Source organism: Pipistrellus kuhlii, unplaced genomic scaffold (genome assembly GCF_014108245.1).
Source record: "Pipistrellus kuhlii isolate mPipKuh1 unplaced genomic scaffold, mPipKuh1.p scaffold_m20_p_2, whole genome shotgun sequence".
NCBI classification, from domain to species: domain Eukaryota; kingdom Metazoa; phylum Chordata; class Mammalia; order Chiroptera; family Vespertilionidae; genus Pipistrellus; species Pipistrellus kuhlii.
The window spans coordinates 2276237-2293188 of record NW_023425515.1 but is presented as its reverse complement, the minus strand read 5'-3'; the positions used below and the strand labels follow the sequence as shown (position 1 = coordinate 2293188).

Sequence of the window (16952 nt, the reverse complement as noted above, 5' to 3'; positions counted from 1 at the left end):
GACGTGTGGACAGGACACGGCGGCACATCTTATCTGCAAGAAGCTCACCACGTCTTCCTAGGACCCAATTCTAGCTTTGCATGGACTGATCTGGCTCATGGTCTCAAAATTATAGTTCAGCTCCCCCGGGTATTGCCTTACTTTAAGGTGAAGATGGGCTGGATTTAAATGCAAGAAGACATTTCAAGAAGTAGCCGTAACTCACCATGCCATTGCCCCGTGGGTAGTTGGGGAGGGTACAGGCTGGCAACATCAGGCACAGCACCAGCAGCATGTGGCACCAGCTGGCATTGTCCAGGCCCACAAGGGAAAAGCTGTACCTTTAACCTCAGAGGTATGGCGGGGTGGGAGGGGGGGTTGACAGCTGGAGGCCCCCACCTCATGGGTGTTCCTGTGATGAGTGGACCCACGGCGACATCTGTCCTTGCTGGGAGGGCAGTCACTAACCGGGCGGCCTCATAGCAAACCAGAATGCATGCCATGGAAATGCCGTTTGTCCAGAGAAAAGACCGAGTGTCCCCATGTCTCCTCGTTTTGGTGAAATATGTTGCTTGTTATCACATGTTCACAGCTGGAAACAGTCCTGTCAGATTCTATCCAATGCCTCTTCCCCCTACTGCCTCCACCAGCAAGCAGCATTCCATTTCTCCTTCGGACGCAGGCCCTGAGCCCTCGAAATTGTCAGAAGATAAACTCCAAAGAAGTCAAACTTCTCATCGTGTCCCGGGCCACAGACAGCCACCGAGTCCTAACGTGCCGTCCAGGCAGAACCTAGAGACAGCAGCATCCCACAAGGAGGAACCGGGGCCCGAGGAGAGGGATGACTCACCCACGGTAACCACCGGCAGATGGCCAAGCCACAGGACCGCGGAGACTGGGACTCTGGGGACTCCCTGTCTGCCCCCGCCCCCCACTTCACAGCAAACAGGACCAGGCCGAGCAGCTCAGAGGCCCTGAAACCAGGGGAACGGCCTAAAAATAAGCCCACTAAGAGCAGCCCACTAACACGCAGGGGTGTGGGGGTAGGCTGGAGAGGAGGCGGCTGCTGCCAGCTGATCCCTGGTTAAACCCAGCGAAAGTCTGACACTCACCCTCTCTCTATTTTCTCCTGAAATTCCTAGGAAACTCTTACTGGGTACGGCTACCTGGTAGGACCATTTCCAGCACTTTCCTGGCAGAAAGGGGGCGTCATCTACCCAGCACCTTCCTGGCCGGTTCTGACGACGGCCGCTGGGGAAGCGCAGGGGGAAATGCCTTCCCGTGCGCCGTGGGCATGGATTCTGTGAGCGCCTGTCCAGTCACACGGCCTGTGCCTCACAACCCGGAATCCCGGAGCCTAAGCCAGGTCAGAGGCATGACCTTTGGGATTCGCAGAGGCGGTGGAGCTGTGTGCGGGGCGCAGGTTCCGCCCGCCGTGCCAAGGCCCTGGTGCACCCGGGCCCGCGCTCCCGCCACGGGAGGAGGCTGGCGTGGGCATGGCAGCGTGTCCTACGGGACAGCTGTCTGAGCTGGAGGGGACGGCTTCCTAAATGGATGCGGAGCACTGTTCAACTCCGGGGCCTGGGCGGAACGGGGGTGGGGGGAGAGAGAGAGAGAGAGAGAGAGAGAGAGAGAGAGAGAGAGAGAGAGAGGGAGCGCGAGAGAGCGAGGTGCTTTAGGAATACTGAAGAAGCCCCTGCCAGCACAGAAGCAGCAGCAGGCTCCGTTGCACATGATGGCAAATTACTGAGGGAGTGCTCAGGGGCCCTGCGGCTGCCTCCCCCCACCACCACCACCACCCCCCACCTGTGTCTGGGTCACTACGTTTCAGCTGCTCAGTGGTCACTCAGTCCAGAGCCCAACAGGAAAGGGGCGTGGCAGCTGGAACGGGATGACCGTGGCCAGAACCCAGGGACTCCCAGGGGGGGTGGTTCCGGTATTGGGAGGAGGTGTATCATGTTCATGTCTTATTGCATTACATCTAGTAACATGCCCGTCATTAGCCTTCTCACTCACGACAAGGGGCCATTTCTATTTTTTTTTTAAAGGAATAATAAATGCGTCACATGAATGCTGGGAAAAGCAGAGTTTATAAATAGTTACAGTCTAAATGCAGTAATCCCACAATACTCGTTCTCCTCCTCCCCTCCTGAAGGTTCGCAGTGTGGTTTGATTGAAGGGGGGTCAGGCCCGCGCTTTTTGGGGGCATAGACCCTCGCTGAGGGACACGAGAGCCATCTCCGTGGCTGGGGAGGGGAGGAGTGAAGATTTGGGTTATAGTTTGGACTGAATTGAAAGAAAGAGACGGTCATTGCTCACAGGTTTAAGCAGCTGATGTCACAGTCGCAAGTCTGAAGTTTTGTTGCTGTTTTGTTTTTAAAACACTTTTTTTTAAAAATATGGGGGCTTTTTTATTGATTTTAGAGAGGAAAGGAGAGGGAGATAGAAACATCGACATCAACACAGACCGGCTGGCTCCTGCAAGCCCCCTGCTGGGGATCAAGGCGGCAAACTCCGCTTGTGCCCTGACAAGGGTTCAAACTGGGACCTCCTGGGGCCTGGGTCAACGCCCAACCATTGAGCCACACTGGCCAGGAACAAGTCTGAAGTATAACTCCGGTTGTGAAGCTGGGGACTCCCGGAGGGCCCTGGGGACAGCAGGTCTGGCCCTGGGGCCTCTGTGTTGTCACCGTTAGCGAGGTACTAATGAGGGGAAGGAAGCAGAGCGGATGGGACAGGAGCTTGTTTGCTTCCCCAGGAAATGAGGGCTGCACACCCCAGAGGATCCCAGCATGGTCCAAGGGGGTTAGCACCCCTCCTCCCCGCTCCAGTACAGACGGTGTGTACGGGAGCTGCAGCAGAGGGAGGTAAGGACATGCTCAGCAAAGTCAACAAGGTGCAGGGGGTGTGCTGTCCATCTAACCTGGAAAAAGAGGGTTGGCTGAGGGCGGGCCCCAGCGCAGCCTGTTTGTGTGGGAAGCGGACTGGTTATCTGGAAAAGGCTCCTGGTTCCGACCCCTGGAGACACATTGCTGCGCCCTCCGTGGCTGCACTGGCCCCAGTGCTCGCCTGTTCTCTCCCCATCGCCAAGCAGCCGCCGGGCTTCAGCGGGAGCCTGGGTACCACGGCACAGTCCCCGGAGCGGGCCTGGGACTGAGCTTCCATCCGGCCCAGACTCTCTGGACAAGGCCTCTCTCTCTCTCTCTCTGCCCCTGTTTCCATGGCGAGACAGACGGAGACGGGCCGGCGGAGGGGCATCTGTTATCTTGAGTCACAGAAAAATCTTGCCACCAGACTGCATCCTCTTGTCGCTGGAGACACCACGGGAACCCCACGGAGCGGTCCAGGCAGCATCTCCTGGACAGGGAAGGCCCGCGGAGCTGTCTCCTACAGCTCGTGTCTGGACTGCGAGCTGGAGAGAGCTCAGAGCTGCCTCCTTCCCAGAGCAGCACCAAAGCCCGCCAGGCAACCACCATCCAGGCCTCCCCAAAATACCTGGGGTCCCCCCCTTCCCAGGAGCCAGGGCAGCTGGGCGTGACTTCCTGCCACAGCTCACTGCGGGGGGCATGCAACCCCCCATCCCAATTTGGTCTCTGGGGGCTGGGAGCCGCGACTACCTCCCTGCTGCTCTGATAAACCTCACTTTCAGGGGGAACTGTACCAGCTCTGCACCCCCACCCACACCCCTATCCATTTCCCAATCGGCATGGGCCCCACCACAAGAACCCCACTTCCATGGGCAACATCTGCCTGATTCCTGTTAAGCACCCCCACCCCTGGCTTTGGCCACCCCCCTTCCCTGCCTGAATGACACCCGCAGGGGGCTGGGAGGGGCTCGCTGACTGCCTGGAGCACACGTTAACCTCCCCCGGACAGCCTAATTGCACCAAGAATGTCAGACATGCCATCTTCCCACCAGCGCTGACAGTTCTCCTCTCCTTAAGAATTCGAAGCCGACCCATGACCCCCCGCAGTTAAAACCAGATGGGGAGATGGATGGGAGGCTGCTCTCTGCTTTGTCACTTTTCTAAAACCAATCTGGAATCCGTGCACGAAAATCACTCCTGCTTTGTCTCTGTGAAGCGGCAATCATTTACAAGAGGCTGCGTTTTTTTAATTAGGGAAGCCTGAGGCAGGCTCGGGGTGACCTGGACCCAGGGCCTGGGGAGAGAAAGGCGCTAAGAACCAGGGCGATGTTCAGCTCTGCGCCCCCCCAGCACCCCCCCCCCCAGTCCCCGCCTCTTCCCCCACTCCCCCACCCCACCCCCACCCCCCGCAGTCCGCCCTCTGCCCCTCTTCCTGGGCCTCGCATTGTAGCTTTGCCTGCATTTGTCCCATGGGTGGCACTAGAGGCAATCAGAAGACAGAAAGAGAGAGAGAGAGAGAGAGAGAGAGAGAGAGAGAGAGAGAGAGAGAGAGAGATCTGGGCATTTATCAATATTTCCTGGCCTCTTTTTCTGCGAGAGCTGCCAGATAAAATATAGACTTTCCAGTTAAATACGGATTTCAGATTTTTTTTAAAAAAACAAAAACAAACAGTGTTCAGTATCAGGATGCTCCAATATTCCATGGGACAAATGTACACTATTAAGAAAAAACGTGCTTTTGCTTCTACAACACAGCAGAAATGTAACTAGGCACGCGTGTTTTTATGTTTCAAATCTAGCAACTCTGAATGTGTGCACAATTGCCCAAAGCTCAGACCTGTCCTTCCCCAGAGGCAGCCCTCGCAGGCCTGCCCCCACCCAGCACCTTCTCTGGGGCTGGTGCCTCCCTGCAGGCCTGCCACTGCTAGTCTGGGTGCTGTGTTCTTTGTGAGTCTCCCTAGGCCCCGCACACACCTTTGCAAACAGTCCCTTTGGTGGTTAACTAGCCTCAGAGCACTCCGCTGGCCTGGCCCTCCGTCTCCTCCCAGGATCATGGCGGACACATCCGCCACTGGGGCCTTCGGACTCCACTCTGCCAGCATTTCCCTTTGAAAATACCCCATCGCCAGCTCACTTACAGCCTCCAGCCCCTGTTAGGTGCTCGGCAAATATTTCTTAACTGAATGAATGAGCAAAACAAAGCTAGAGTTTTTGCAATATCACTTTTCTAGTTATGGAGGGCCTCAAGGTCTATATCCTGGAGAGATTATATTCTAACCAGCAAAAGGAGAAGAAAAAAACAATTGCAGGTACGTGAAGTGGCATGAGGGGAAAGGACGAGGCTACGGTACAAAGAGGAGAGATTGCTGTATGATCCGGGTAACATGGCCCCGGAACGAATGACCCCAACACTTAGCAGCCTAAACACAGGAAGTGAGGGTTCTGTCCCCCTGTCTGTAGGTTGGCAGGCCCCGCTGGGCACTCTGCTGGTTCCTGGAGTTGCAGCCAGATGGCCCTGGGGCTGGGGTCACCTGCAGGACCTTCCCCCGCCTGCCTGCCAGCCGGGCCGGGGCAGCCAGCACGGTCCCTGGCTGGCTGGGCTGCTCGAGGGGCCAGCTCGGGCTTCCTACAGCCAGGATGGCTTCTGGGGAACGGCCTTCTCTCTGCACGCATCCCGGAGAGAGAACGGGGAAGCTGCCCAGTTCTTCAGCTCTGGAGCCAGAAAGCCGCAGGCCTCCCTCTGCACTGTGCTAAGCCGTCTGCGGGTCACACACAGCCTGCCCCCACGGCCCTGGGCGAGGGGACTCAGAACCGCCCCCCAAGGGCCGAGGACTTTGGAGCCACATTTAATCCCCTGCAAAGTAGGACCCCAAACCAGAAACCCCGCAAAACTGCAACCAATGCACAAAGCGACCCGGGAATATCCACCACGTCCGTTAGGAAGGACAGAAAGCCAGAAAGAGCAGGGCGGCGTTATGCCCCTTATCTGGAAAATTAGATTCAAATTAATTTTCACACCCAAAAGCTTCCCATTATCTGCTGTGCTTGCACCGAGAGAGCAGTTTAGGAAATGCTGGAGGGAAGATGATGCTTTGGGAAGTCAGGGTCGTTTTGAAAACAGAAGTTTTAAGTGGCAGCCATCACAGGTCCCCACGCGTGACCCATGCCTCACCCAGTGACCGCTCAGCAAAGGCTCCTGTTGGGGGCAGGAAGGGAAGGAGGGGCCCTGAGGGGGGTGTTAGGGGCTGGTCTTCCTGAACGTGGCTGAGTGCAATTGCTCTGCCTCCAGACAATCTGGTGTGTGGTGACCCGGCATTTCTCTGCTTCCTGACTCCCTGGGAGAGCAGGCAAAGAGGCGCCTGCCCCCGGAGCAGGCCGCAGCGCTGCCCCGGCTGCCAGGCCAGGTCTGCGTGCGGGGCCAGAAGCCCCGCCTGCACAGGGCGGTGGTGGGCAGCGCAGGGATGCAGGCCACAGCATCGTGATGATGGCACGCCCACAGACAGGTGCTGGACCAAGAGGTGATCACGTGGGGAGGTATGTAAATGTCAAGTCGCTGTGTTGTACAACTGAACTAATACGACATCGTGTGTCAACGATCATTTAATGAAAAGATTTTAAGAGGATTCAGGGCCGATCTGCTCTCAGCCTGCTCACACTGATGAAAACTGGCCCCTTCCTGACACCGAGGAGGGGCGGCCCGCTCAGGAGGAAATGAAAATCGCATGTGGAGGGAACAGCCCAGCCCCTCTTCTGCGCTGAACGGTCTAAGGCAGCGGTCGGCAAACTCATTCATCCACAGAGCCAAATATCAACAAGACAGTGATTGAGATTTCTTTGGAGAGCCACAATTTTTAAACTTAAACTTCTTCTAATGCCACTTCTTCAAAATAGACTCGCCCAGGCCGTGGTATTTTGTGGAAGAGCCACACTCAAGGGGCCAAAGAGCCACATGTAGCATGTGAGCCGTGGTTTGCTGACCACTGGTCTAAGTGGCACCAGATCCTCAGGAATCATTAGCGCGGGCGGGACACGCCCCTGTGTTCCTGACTATGAGTGCTGGCACAAACAAAGGGGTCAACAGTGTTGGGTGGAGCTTTAATGAGCTCATAGCAGGCTGCCCCCATCTCTCCGGCTGCTCCCCCACCCTGGCACTCTGTTCTAGAATCCTGGCCCAGAGCTTTTTGGCGAGACACGAGGAGATGTCTGCCCCCTGGTCTGAAGGGAGTCCTGTGGTGGCTACAAGATTGTCCCAGAGCCGTTCCTAAGGGACACCTGGGCTCTGAGTTCCCTGATGGGAGAGCAGGTGCAGCCCGGGGAGGAGGGGCAGCTTCTGGAGACAATGAGGCCCAGTCTGGGCGGGAACACCCCTTCCCAAGGAGCTATTAGCACTTCCCCTTGCCTTCCCCAGTGGGGTGCTCACAGAGGAACCCACTGATAGGAAACCACATCTTCACACCATCTTACCACGCAGGCAGGCCGGCTGAAATTCAAGCCGCTTCCCTCTTTTGGAAAGCTGCTTGCTTCGCAAACTAACTCTATAAACAAAACTATGAGTGTCTTACCTACTTACAAAAAGTAAAGCATTTCCACGCCCTTGAAAATCATATTTCCATACTAGTCATTGATAAGAAGAAAATGGGACACTCCAATTTCCTGGTTTGGGCAGGACTCCTAAGAGTAGTGTTGTCATTTTCTTAGTCTATCTGCTTCATGGCTTAAAAGATCTTCAACGACAATTTTTAGCATAATTTATCGTTTTAGTTTTGCACCAAAGCAGAAAGAAGGGCCTTCTCCGGATGATTTGGAACAAAATTCTGTCTTCAGTTAGTCTAAATTTATCCAGTATTTAATCTCAAAAAGAAAGAAGTAAGGAAGGGGAAAATATATGGATAAGCCCACAAATTAACACGTGGCTTGAACGTTTTGGTTTTAAAAATTAACATGGCTGCCCTGGCCCGTTGTTCAGTGGTTAGAGCACCGGCCCTCAGACTGAAGGGTTGGGGGTTCAATTCTGGTCAAAGGCTTAATCCCTGGCCCCAGCCTGGGGCATGCGTGGGAAGCAATTAATCGGTGTGTCTCTCTCACATCGATGTTTCTCTCTGTGTCTCTCCCCCTCTCTTCTCCTGTCTCAAAAAGAAAAAAAAAAAAATCAATGACAAAATATCATTGGGTGAAGATTTAAAAAAAAAAAAAATAGCATGGCTGGCCCTGTAACTCCTCTGGGGTCACATGTCCTTGTCAAAGGTGAGTTAACACATTGCAGACGCATCGCGAGCATTCTCGCTTCACATTACACAGTGTTTTACAAAGCATCGTACTTTAAAAAGATATTAGCTTGTAAGAACATGGAATAAATAACTTCAAAATGCAATGGGTGTTTGCTTTTAAAGTGTGCCTTTAACAGTTATGTAAAATGTTTTTTGTACTCGTTCAATAGAGACTTACCTGGCCACTGGGTAAAGCCAGTAATGAAACTGCTGGTCCGCAATGGGTTAACGAGGTTGCGGAGATAGTGGTGCTGTTGAGACTACATTGTCAGTGTGGCCAAGACGTAAGTCTGTTACCAGTTCCGTTCCAGGGGCTCCGACCACAGCCAGCCTAGCTGCCAGTTTACAACCAGGACCCCCAGGGCAGAGGGCGCTCAGGGAGAGGGTAAGTGAAGGCAGGCCACTGTGATTGGCCCCAAGGCCAGCGAGCCAAAGCTCTCCTCCTCCGGTGGTGGGGCGACCTTGGAAAATCACCTGGCTTCCTGAGGAAGTGCTGCCTGGCACGGCCTCCTACCCACGCGCCAAGTCTGCAGTGGGACCAGAAGGTTGTGTAAGAGCGTTTTCACTGAGGCACTGTGTGCGGGTGCAGAGGATGGTGACAGGCGCAGGCACACATCTCCACCCCCACTGACGGGCTTCACGCGTGTTCGGAGGGTGACAAGCACCGCGTTTACCCAGGTAGTGCCTGCACACGGAGGTGACAAAGGCAGGAAAGGAACCTGCTGTCCCAGTGGACGTTGATGGCAATACAGCCCCCGTCAGCGCCCATTCCCGAAATAACCGCCACACATACTCCTCCCGGACAGGGTTCCCACTGACCGGGTTGGCGTGGAGACCCCGATGCGTGAAGGTCTGGCTTTCATGAGCAATTGCTATCGCATTCTTTCCCCATCTGGGTCGATATCAAAGCCACCTGTGTATCGAGTCTTCCTCCTAGAATATACACTGAGTGGCCAGATTATGATGATCTCTGAACGCATAATAATCTGGCCACTCAGTGTGTGTGTGTGTGTGTGTGTGTGTGTGTGTGTGTGTGTGTGTATTAGAGGCCCAGTGCATAAATTCGTGCATGGGTGGGGTCCAGCCAGCCTGGCCAGGGGGAGGGTACATGGGTGGTTGGTCGGCCTGCCTGCTGGTCGAACTCCTGGTCAAGGGGACAATTTGCATATTAGCCTTTTATTATATAGGATATCCACTGAGTGTCCAGATTATTATGCATTCAGAGATCATCCTAATCTGGCCACTCAGTGTATATCCTTAGAGTGTTCCCAGCCAGCAGCCCAAAGGACATGGCCCACTGTAATATGTGTTTCATCCACTGCTGTTTTTATTTTTTTCTGGTTGCTTCAAATACGGGGGGTAAAAAATGAGGGGGAAAAAGGGCCAAGAGACCCAGATGGAGACCAGAGTCCTTTGACTTTTCGCCTCGAAAGCACCGTGGGTCTGCTGTGCTCAGGCAGCGCGCAGGGTTCCGCACGGCGGGAGGCCCTGGCCTCGCGGCTGTATGACAGCAGTGGGGGAGATGAGAGCTCCTGGCCTGGGAATGGCAGCCCATCTTACAGATCCGTCCTTCAGGGAGGCCATTCCCACAGCCAGATGCTCTCTCATCCAGGAGGTCCCTCTGGAGTGGTAATGGCTCTGACGTGTGTCTTTTGCGACCCAAATTGCAATCTCCAGGGCGCCCAGATTTTCTTTGTCTTTTAAATATATATTTATTGATTTCAGAGAAGAAGGGAGAGGGAGAGAAAGGCAGAAACATCAAAGATGAGAGAGAATCATGGATCAGCCGCCTCCTGCACTCCCCACACTGGGAATCAAGCCCACAACCTGGGCATATGCACCGACCAGGGATGGACCCACAACCTCCTGATCCAACCACTGAGCTACGCCAGCCAGGCCAGTCCGTGAAGATTTTAAACTGCACGTGTCTGATCCACGCTGCCTCTCAACATTCCCAGCTGCCTTTTCCCTTTTCCAAGAGGCTTAGCTCAGGACAAAGAGCTCCCACCTACACTCCCACTGCGGCTCGCGCAGAACTGGCACCTTAGGTCGCCATGCAAACCCCTGCTCCCCGACGCCACACAGGCAGCCTGGAAACGCCGGGACTCTCTGCTGCAGGCGGAGGGCTCCTCTCTGTCACCGGCCCCCTCTGCAGCAGGACCAAGTCATGTCACCGCTTTAGACAGACGCCGGGCACAAGCCCGCTGAAGCCTCTTTAGAAATCGCATTTCCTCCCCTTGCCATCCATCCCCACCTTCCAGGCTCAGAAGTAGGACAGCCAGGCCCAGCCCTGCCAGAGTGACCTTCTCTTTCGGGCCCAGCACTGAGCGCTCAGTCACCGGGGATTCCTCCTGGCGCCAAGCTGATCTCTCACCTCCCACGTGCAACCTCACCCACGCCCTTCCCCAAACCACAGAGCAGTGAGAGGGCCAGTGGATCCCAAGCAGCATCTGCCCAGGTCAGGTCATTGGCACCGATAGGTCGGTCCATCAGGCACCAAGGACGCCGAAGGGGAGATTTTTAGCATCTACGGGCTGATCTGGAGCCAAGGAGGGCATGTGTGCAGCGCTTGGGGAATATTGAGTTTTATTTCTTATTGGAAAAGCCATGCTCAGATTAATAATAATGTATCTATCTGTCTATGAATCAGGTCCTGCTCAATTAATCTCTCCACTGACTTGACAGCAGAAAAATACATTTATAGTGTGTGTGTGTGTGTGTGTGTGTGTCCTCAAATCTAAATCTGAGACAGACTGCTATGGTTTGGGTTTTATCCAAAACAACATCTCAGGTTATTCATTGTTAGCCAGCATGTCACGATATGAAAGCAAACTAAATCTATGTGCTCCAAGCAGCTCCCCACACCTACTAGAAATTTCGCAAGCCAAAATCTGTGTCCCAAAAACATGGGCACACTTAATTCAACATAATGCCACTGTCCTTGGCCCCACCGTTCTTTGCTCAGAATAATAACTGCCTCAGGCATTTTCCGGCAGTGGGATCGGAGGAGATTCTTTGGCTAAAATGAGGCACCGCTCTGCCTTTCACCTCCAAAGACAGAGCCTTTTGGAAACAAATGTACCGCCGCTCACCAAGTCAGGAGAAATCCATTCCCGATTTAGAAATCCAATTTCGCTGGGGTAAGCCTCCCAGCTCTGAGAGCAAGCCCGTCAGAGGCTTATTATTCATAAATCTTTCCCGGGGATTGGAGTCCTCCCAGCAGCCACTTCCCTCCCGTGTTTTTCTACTTCTCTGTGTCAATAAAAATTTTAACTCTTCGAGTCTCACTGGATGCCCAAGTTCAAGATAGGGATCCAGATACCCAGCAACGTTGCTGTGAGGCGAAAAAAGTCTTCTGACCGTCCCCAAGCTGAACGTGGGCGACGCAGAATCGAGAGTTAGAAGGCTGTGTCTGTCTGTGCCTAAGGACTCACCGCAGGAGAGGAATTGCAACCGGAGCTCCGAACACTCGTTTCGCTCAAGTAGGGCATTATGTCAAGAAAAAAATGAAATTCTTGGCCTAATCAGATAATGAAGGTGCTTTGTTCATAGGGGAATGAAAATCTCTGAGCCACCAAGATCCTAATGAATTCATTTTTTAATTACAAAAATAATAATAAGCCTATATAGGGTGTCCCCCCCAAAAATGTATGCACACTTAACAGCTGCCAGCTCAACCAATGTTTCTTTCTTTACAGAGTGAACCCGTTGGAATGAATAATTCTTCAAAGCGTGTATGCATTTTTTTTTTTGGGGGGGGGGGGGGGGGGAGGATGCTCTGTATTTCTGAAAAACCTGTCTCCACACCACAAAGACTATGAAGAACATCTGAGCTTGCTGGGTCATGTATTCAGAGGTGGGGAAGTGAAAAGGCATTCTGGGAATGGGGTGGGTAAACGTCATATTTCACATCAATAACTACCATGGCAACAACAACAAGGGTCTAGATTCCCAGCCAATGTCCCTCTCGAGATAATATTTAATATAACGAAATGCCAGCAGAGCCCAGGAGGTCCCTCTGGAGTGGTAATGGCTCTGACGTGTGTCTTTTGCGACCCAAATTGCAATCTCCAGGGCGCCCATAACGCATGCTTTCAGTGTTAACTGGAGACCTAAACCACGTGCGTGGTATTTGAGACAAGAACACGCTGCCTTGTCGATGACTAATGAAGTCTGGGACTAATCGACTACTTACGATCATCTGACTGCTATCCAAATCTCATAACGTTTTAATGCTCCGCGCTTCACAGTTCTATTCTCCTGGGTGCCTGCTCCTTCAACACAGGTAGGCAGCTTCATTGGTGTTAGGAGAAAATATACATTAAGATAAAAGAGCTCTCGGGGTACCTGTGATAACAGGATGAAATAATCTGATTTTCAGTGGAATGCATTATTAGGTTGGCTCAGAAATTCCAAGATGATCTTCTCGCATTATGAACTGAAGAATAAGGAAATGAAGAAACTTGGATTTTTAGACAAACGTCTTTCGTTCACTTCCAGATGTCTTGGGGTTGTTACTGACTTTTGCCTTCCAAGGCCATGTTCTTCCTGTTCCTGGTCACATCCCAGCTCCTCCACGCCAAGCCTTAGTTCCCCATCCATAAAATATGATCCTTCCTACAATGGAAGGCCCCTGTGGAGGCTGGAGTCCCAACACACAAATAGTCCGGTCTCCACTACACCCTTTTAGTTTCTATGAGCGACCGCAGGGATACGCACAGCTCCCGCCCCTTCCCCGGGGCCAGCCCCGTGCAGATTTGAAAACATCCTTTAAGAAGTCAAGCACTTCACAGTTTTCAAAGCACTTATCTCATTTGATCTTATTTTATCCTCACAACAACTGGGGTGGTTCTCACCAGCCCTAATGAAGCAAGCAGAGAACTCTATTTGCCTTGTAATTATCCTGTTGCCCAAAATGGGAGTCCTCCTTCGAGGAGGGAGCTGTTCTTACCACTGCATTTAGCTACCTCGGCTTCCTCTGTAAAACCAGACCGTGTTGCTACTGAGAATCGCTAAAATCCACTCTGCACCAAAGCGCAGACATGCAGAGGGAGCTGATTTCTGCCACGTGTGCCCACAGCTGCAGGTGGGAAAACAGCAGGTAGTGGGACTACTCGTGTGGTCTTACCGTTTTCGCCAGACGTCTTGTCTTTTCCATTGGTTGCGCCAGCTCCTTGTCTCTAAAGGTATAAAGAAAAGAAAAGAAATCGTTATCAAATATATTCAAAATTATGTTGTCTCTCTTATCGTTTCAAGTATCTCTTTCATTATATCAAGTGTTACATTACTTTGGCTCAGGTGGTTAAAACCAGATGCGCCTGAGACCAGGAAAGTATAATATCTACTGAAGTGGCACAGGCTGCCTCCTTGTTCGTATCGAGGGACAGTAGATGAGAGATTGTGCTGACGGAGCATAACCTCATTGAAAATATGAGGGAAACAGCCAAGTGTCTGTGAGAATATCGGCGCTGTCACCTTCATCATTCCAACCACAGTGTTCAATGTCTTATTTAAATAAATTTGGTCAACTGATATATCAGGTTAATAATGATTTGTTCTCCTATTGTTGAGTTACTTTGCTGTCATCGTTTATGCCTCCTCCCCCGCTCCCCAGCACATTTTTATTTTACCAGGTTGACCAGAAGTATGAATATTTCATGGTTGGATTTGCATGAGGTATGAGGTCGGGGAGCTGAGTGAAATACACATGTAAATACATAGCATGCTTCCTCATAGCTTCTTTAGCTACTGCTTTTTAAATAACATGATGATCAGAATTGTAGGCTGTGGAGAGAGAAGTATTTTGTCCATCAAATTTTCTGGTAATTATCAGAAGACATGCTTTAAGTTGAAAAGGATTGAAGAGATGTAAAGTCTCTAACTTTTAGGTGGGGAAAAAAAAATGAAGCCAGATAGGAAGACTGACTTGCATAAGGTTGCAGACAAGACTGGAGACTGGACTCTCTGGCCCAGAGGTCCAATGTGGTGCAGGAATTGTCACTGTTACATAACTATCTGCCTGGCACCTTGGAGAGAGAGGCAGAGCAGGGGCAAGGAGAAAACCATATGGGTGACTCCTGCTAAGGGATAAAGGTGCCCTCAAAATTTATATTTTGGTCCACGACTTCAGCCTAAAAATAATATCAAGAAAATAATAATCCATTAATCAGTTTCCATTAGTATTCCATGTTGTCATGAGAAATTCCTGGGTCCTTAGTCAACCTTGAGTGAGAAAATGCTGCTTTAGAGTTCTGATTAGTGTAAATAAATGGGGTGAATAATAAACACTCGTGTTAATGAAGTTAACCATCTTTTGTATGCATATGGTCTTTGTAGATGACAACCCAAAAGAGGCAACCTCAAGTCTCCTGTTTATTACCACGTCTGCCACACGCACATGCACACCCCACACCAGTCAATGTGAAGTGCAAATGCCCACCCAGATCAGGTGGTAGGACTACTCTGAGAGGGGAAAAACCACTTCTCTCTGGCCGGAAGTGGAAGGAAAGGTGACAAGTTGGAAAGTTTACATACATGTGGGTCCCTTCTTCATGTTTTAGAACACCTTACATGTTCAGAATGCTGGCTCTCTCCCATGTTCCTATGGAGAGAGAAGGTTCAGGTCTCAGCCAAACATCATTCATTCTTCAACACACTCCAATGAGGTCCCCATATGGTGGCATCATTATCTAAACCTGTAATGTTCAGCCTCTTCCTTTAAACCAAAGCACACATTTCTGAAAGATGGATTTGCAAGTAAAAAATGCTCCTTCCTTCTTGCCTGGGTTTGTTCTGATGGCTCCCCTTTCACACTCAGAGGAGGTGGTAAGTTCATTGCACTGGATGGAAATCTCATCACCATGGTGGAGACCCAACAATCGTCTGGGTGTTCAGATCCTCCCCGTCCCCGAATTATGCAGAGATGGCTCATTAAAACAAATCAAATTCCACGAAATAAAAGGATAAGTGTTCTAGAGCTGAATAAAGTCGCATTAAATGGCTTACACATTCAAAACAGGCGCACACTCAACCCCACTGTGGTATTTAACTACCTTAAACATTGACACCTTTCAAATGTCATGAATACTTCTCTTCATAAAAGATCACCTTTTAGAAACCAAATGATGTGCACTCAGGGGACAAAAAGGAGCCCTTTTTCCAGGATTCCTAAGACAGGGTTTTGTGTCAGGTCTCATCTGATGGAGGCAAAATGCAGCTGATACATGTCATAGGGGGATGGTGTCTCGGATCCGAAAATGATCCTGACAAAAAAGAACTAGTCATTGAAAGCACCTTTTTTCAGAATTCTTTGAGACGTCGGGACATTTTTAAGACAAGGCTGAGAGCAGTGAGGTAATTGTCCAAGAGCTTTTCTGTTGCCGGCCTTTCAGTGATCATCACCCATGATTGTCTATCACCAGGCGAAGGGGCTGAAATTCCCCGGTAAATGAGGAGAGTGTAAGTCAGGCTGGTATTGGACTGGCCACAACATACACATGCCATGGCCAGGCACCCTCCAGGCTCCCAGGCATCACGGACTCTTAGAATTCTGACAATATTCCTGACAAGGTACACACCATCCTTGTCCTCGTCAGCTTCACTTTACAGATTGCATCCTAAAGGCACAGAGAGGATTTGATCAAGGTCGTGCAGCTGGGAAATGGCAGAGACATAACTCTGACCCAGAGATGCTGGCTCCAAGGTCTTCCCTTTAAAACTGAGCCTGACCATCTTCCATGTCCCCCTGAGGGCCTCCCTCAGCAGGTGGGAAGTAACGGGACAGGGGGCATCCCCTGTGAAGGTCAATTTGATTTCATTAGCACCCAGAGAGTTTGAGGCATCTGACTTATAGAAAAAAGCAGAGTCAACCTGATAGAACAGGAATCAATTGTAGAATGACTGTGAGATCTTTTATTGAAGTTTAAATAACGTAGGGATCCATAGCTAGGCTATGTTGAAATGGATGGATAGATGGATGGATGGACAGACGGATGGATGGGCTGTCATTCCCCAAATGTCCATAGGGAAATGTCCTGTTTCATGAGGTCAGAGAAGTTAGTGCCCTGAGGGAGGAGGCTGCCTGTTCTCCCCACTCACTCTCATGACCAAGTGAGGGAAGATCCCTCCTCCTTTATCCATTAGCACCAATCATGAGCTCAGCATCCTGAGAACCTGTGTTGCCTGCTGAACAGAAGTAGCCACACCTCGAGAATATCACTATTCTAACTGGACTAATAAATAAGAGGGGAGGGGCATGATGGGCTGTCTTAGGGGCAAACCCATGTGAGATTCTAGATGTTGGGCTCTTTTCTAGGAACTTCAGAAGTGATCCAGTGATATCCTGGCCACCACCACCACCATCACCATCCAGGTTACACACCAATCCAACATAGTACGTTAGGGCATGCAGAAGGCAGGGAGCTTCTGACCAAACATGCAGTCACCATCACCAGGTTAAAGAGAGTGTGTGTCACATACTGTCCAAATGCCTAGAGTACCAGGCACACATGTAGAAGAGCCTGCTGCATGTGGCATTCAACACCTTTGCATCAGCAGATTTGCCTCCATGTTTCAGCCTGATCTAGAGAGGCCATTGCCATGACCTCTGAGAACAGCCGTGGTTGGGGGGGGCAGATGAAGGTGAAAAATCAGCCCCAATTTCATCACAGCAGAACCAGAGGCGGGAGTCTCCTCATAATTCTGCTTCCAGAAGAATCTCACCACGTTTCTTGTTGTCTGCTTTTTGTCGTGGTACTTGACACTGATGTTCTCATTCAGGTCCTCTCCTGGTCAACTCCAGCCCTAACCCAACCCTAATGACTTCACATTTATAAAGCAA

The 16952-nt window shown here is 51.3% G+C and overlaps 1 protein-coding gene across 1 annotated transcript in view; it reads right to left on the bottom strand.

The window, feature by feature from the left end:
• The window catches only part of PCP4 (Purkinje cell protein 4), a 46703-nt gene that overhangs the window by 9548 nt on the left and 20203 nt on the right, over window positions 1-16952 (bottom strand). Inside the window, exon 2 of the mRNA XM_036447144.2 lies at window positions 13242-13293. Coding sequence (XP_036303037.1) covers window positions 13242-13293 — 52 coding nt within the window. The remainder of the gene's footprint in view (window positions 1-13241; window positions 13294-16952) is intronic.